This window comes from Candoia aspera, chromosome 5 (assembly GCF_035149785.1).
Source record: "Candoia aspera isolate rCanAsp1 chromosome 5, rCanAsp1.hap2, whole genome shotgun sequence".
In the NCBI taxonomy this organism is placed as follows: domain Eukaryota; kingdom Metazoa; phylum Chordata; class Lepidosauria; order Squamata; family Boidae; genus Candoia; species Candoia aspera.
This window is the reverse complement of record NC_086157.1, coordinates 15,114,705-15,116,735: the sequence shown is the minus strand read 5'-3', so window position 1 is coordinate 15,116,735 and position 2,031 is coordinate 15,114,705. Positions and strand designations below refer to the sequence as shown.

Here is a 2,031-nt window from a genome sequence, read left to right as displayed (position 1 = left end):
GAAAAAGAATTCATGGGAGATGCCGCTGCAATAAGTATATTAATCTTGAAAGTGCCACAAGATTTTGTTTCTAGCAGCAAGTAACTATCCCTAGAAGCCTTGCTGCATGTAAAGTAGAGCTGAACAACTCACAGCTCATTGGTCAAATATGCTCCCCAATCCCCTTTTGCCATCACTTAGAACACTCCCAGTTCTCTACCTTTCAGTGGTACAGCCAACAAGCATTCTGGCTTCAGGTACCTCTCTTCTGCACTCCCACTTTCCATGTATGTTACCCTGATCTTCATAGGTTGCCCATGAAAATGCTAGAGGAGTAAGAGACAGTCAAATGGAAAAGATTATCCTACGTAATTCGTGAATATATAACATGTTATTGTGTTGCTGCACACACAATATGTATGCTGAGACATAACATTTGAATTTGCCCAAGATGATTCAAAACCTTGACACACACACTCCCCCTTCGGGCCAAATTAAGCATTGTGACCAGTCTGTGACTTCCAGGCCCTTCCAAAGACCCATGAAATGACACATTTCCCATGAGGTTGGTTTCTTCTGTAAGTTCATATATTGTAACCATTGTAAGACTTGGCAGTGACAGTTGTGGCTTTTTAATGCAGGTATGTTGATTTTTGCATCAGTTCATAAGTTTAATATTCCAGACTTTCTGAAATCACTGTTACTTCCTGTCCATGCTGTTAAGGTGTTCAACTTGCATCTCAAAAGAGACTGAATGGCCTGCTGGAAATTGTCACTGATCATGGGATAAAGTAATAAATTACCACATGTGTTCACTGCAGCCAGTGGCCTGGATATAATGTAGGCTATGTGGATATGCTTTTCAACACTGCAGCTGACTGAGTACATCCTCAATTCAGTTCGAACTACTCTAAGGACATGGAAAGGTAGGAAGCACATATAAAAGACTACTAAGAGGAGAATAGCAAGTTTACGGGCCTTTTGCTTATAAGGGTTTTGAATGTTGGGTCCTGTAGCCAAGGTATAGATGATGACACTGTAACAAAGAGTCACAATTATTAAAGGCAAATAGAAGGCCAAGCTACTTAAAAGCCAGGTATACCACCTGATAACAACCAGGTTTTCAGAACTAGTCAGGTCAAGGCAAAGAGATTTGTTCTCCATTGTTTTCGAGGTAATCAAAAAATTGACAGGGCTCACAGCTACCAGTGAAATTACCCAAGATGCAGCACAGGCCACAACTGCCCATGACTTTTTCCGAACAGAAAAGGACGCTATTGGATGGACGATTGCAAAGTATCGGAAGATGCTGAAACAAGTCAGAAAGAGGATGCTGCTATACAAGTTAAAGTGGAAGCTGAAGCGGATGAACTTGCACAAAAAATCCCCGAAGATCCAGTGTTCCCCATTGGCATAGTAGTGAATCCAGAAAGGGAGGCTGATTAAATAGAGGAGATCAGTGCAGGCCAAATTGAACATAATAATGGTGCTGCTCTTCCAAGGCCTCATCTTGGAAATGTACACACATATTACCAGGATGTTACCCAGGAAGCCCACAAAAAAGATCATGCTGTATAGAGGTGGCAGGTAGAATTTTCGAAGTTCATGGACTTCATCGGTGCAGTTCTCAAGATCAACAGCATCATAGCTTGGGTATGTGCTGGTCACATTTGCACTATCTTTAGATGCAGCTCTGTCCATCGTTATCATTGTGGAGCTGCAGAAAGAGAAGGAAGAAAGATACTTTCAGACAAAATGGCTCTATTCAGATCACTGGGTTGATCCAATCACCCTCTGTCCCAGGCTGAACCCTGATCCCCATATGTTGCCAGAGCATGATCGCAGTCAGACAGGTTTGGATATAATTGATGGCTTCCTGGCCATTGCGAAGGGGGCTGGGAGATCCTGACTTCATGCAGCACCCTTCCTCTCCAATTGGGAGAAAGAATTAAAACTCTTTGAGAAGGCAGGGAGGGAGGGCTGAGCCTCTATGGACCTTCTTCAGAGGCTGCAGCTGTTTGGGCTGAAACGAATCCCTCTAACTAAATTCAA

General features: G+C 42.9%; 1 protein-coding gene across 1 annotated transcript; it reads right to left on the bottom strand.

Annotated features, from left to right (window-relative positions):
- Window positions 1-642: 642 nt before the first annotated feature.
- OXGR1 (oxoglutarate receptor 1) lies at window positions 643-1,680 on the bottom strand. The gene has a single exon (XM_063304379.1). It carries the CDS (start codon window positions 1,678-1,680, stop codon window positions 643-645), a length of 1,038 nt encoding a protein of 345 aa, XP_063160449.1.
- Between the last annotated feature and the right edge of the window lie 351 nt (window positions 1,681-2,031).

Coding starts and splice junctions, on each gene's coding strand:
- OXGR1 (XM_063304379.1), bottom strand. CDS start 1,680: ATGGACAGAGCTGCATCTAAAGATAGTGCAAATGTGACCAGCACATAC.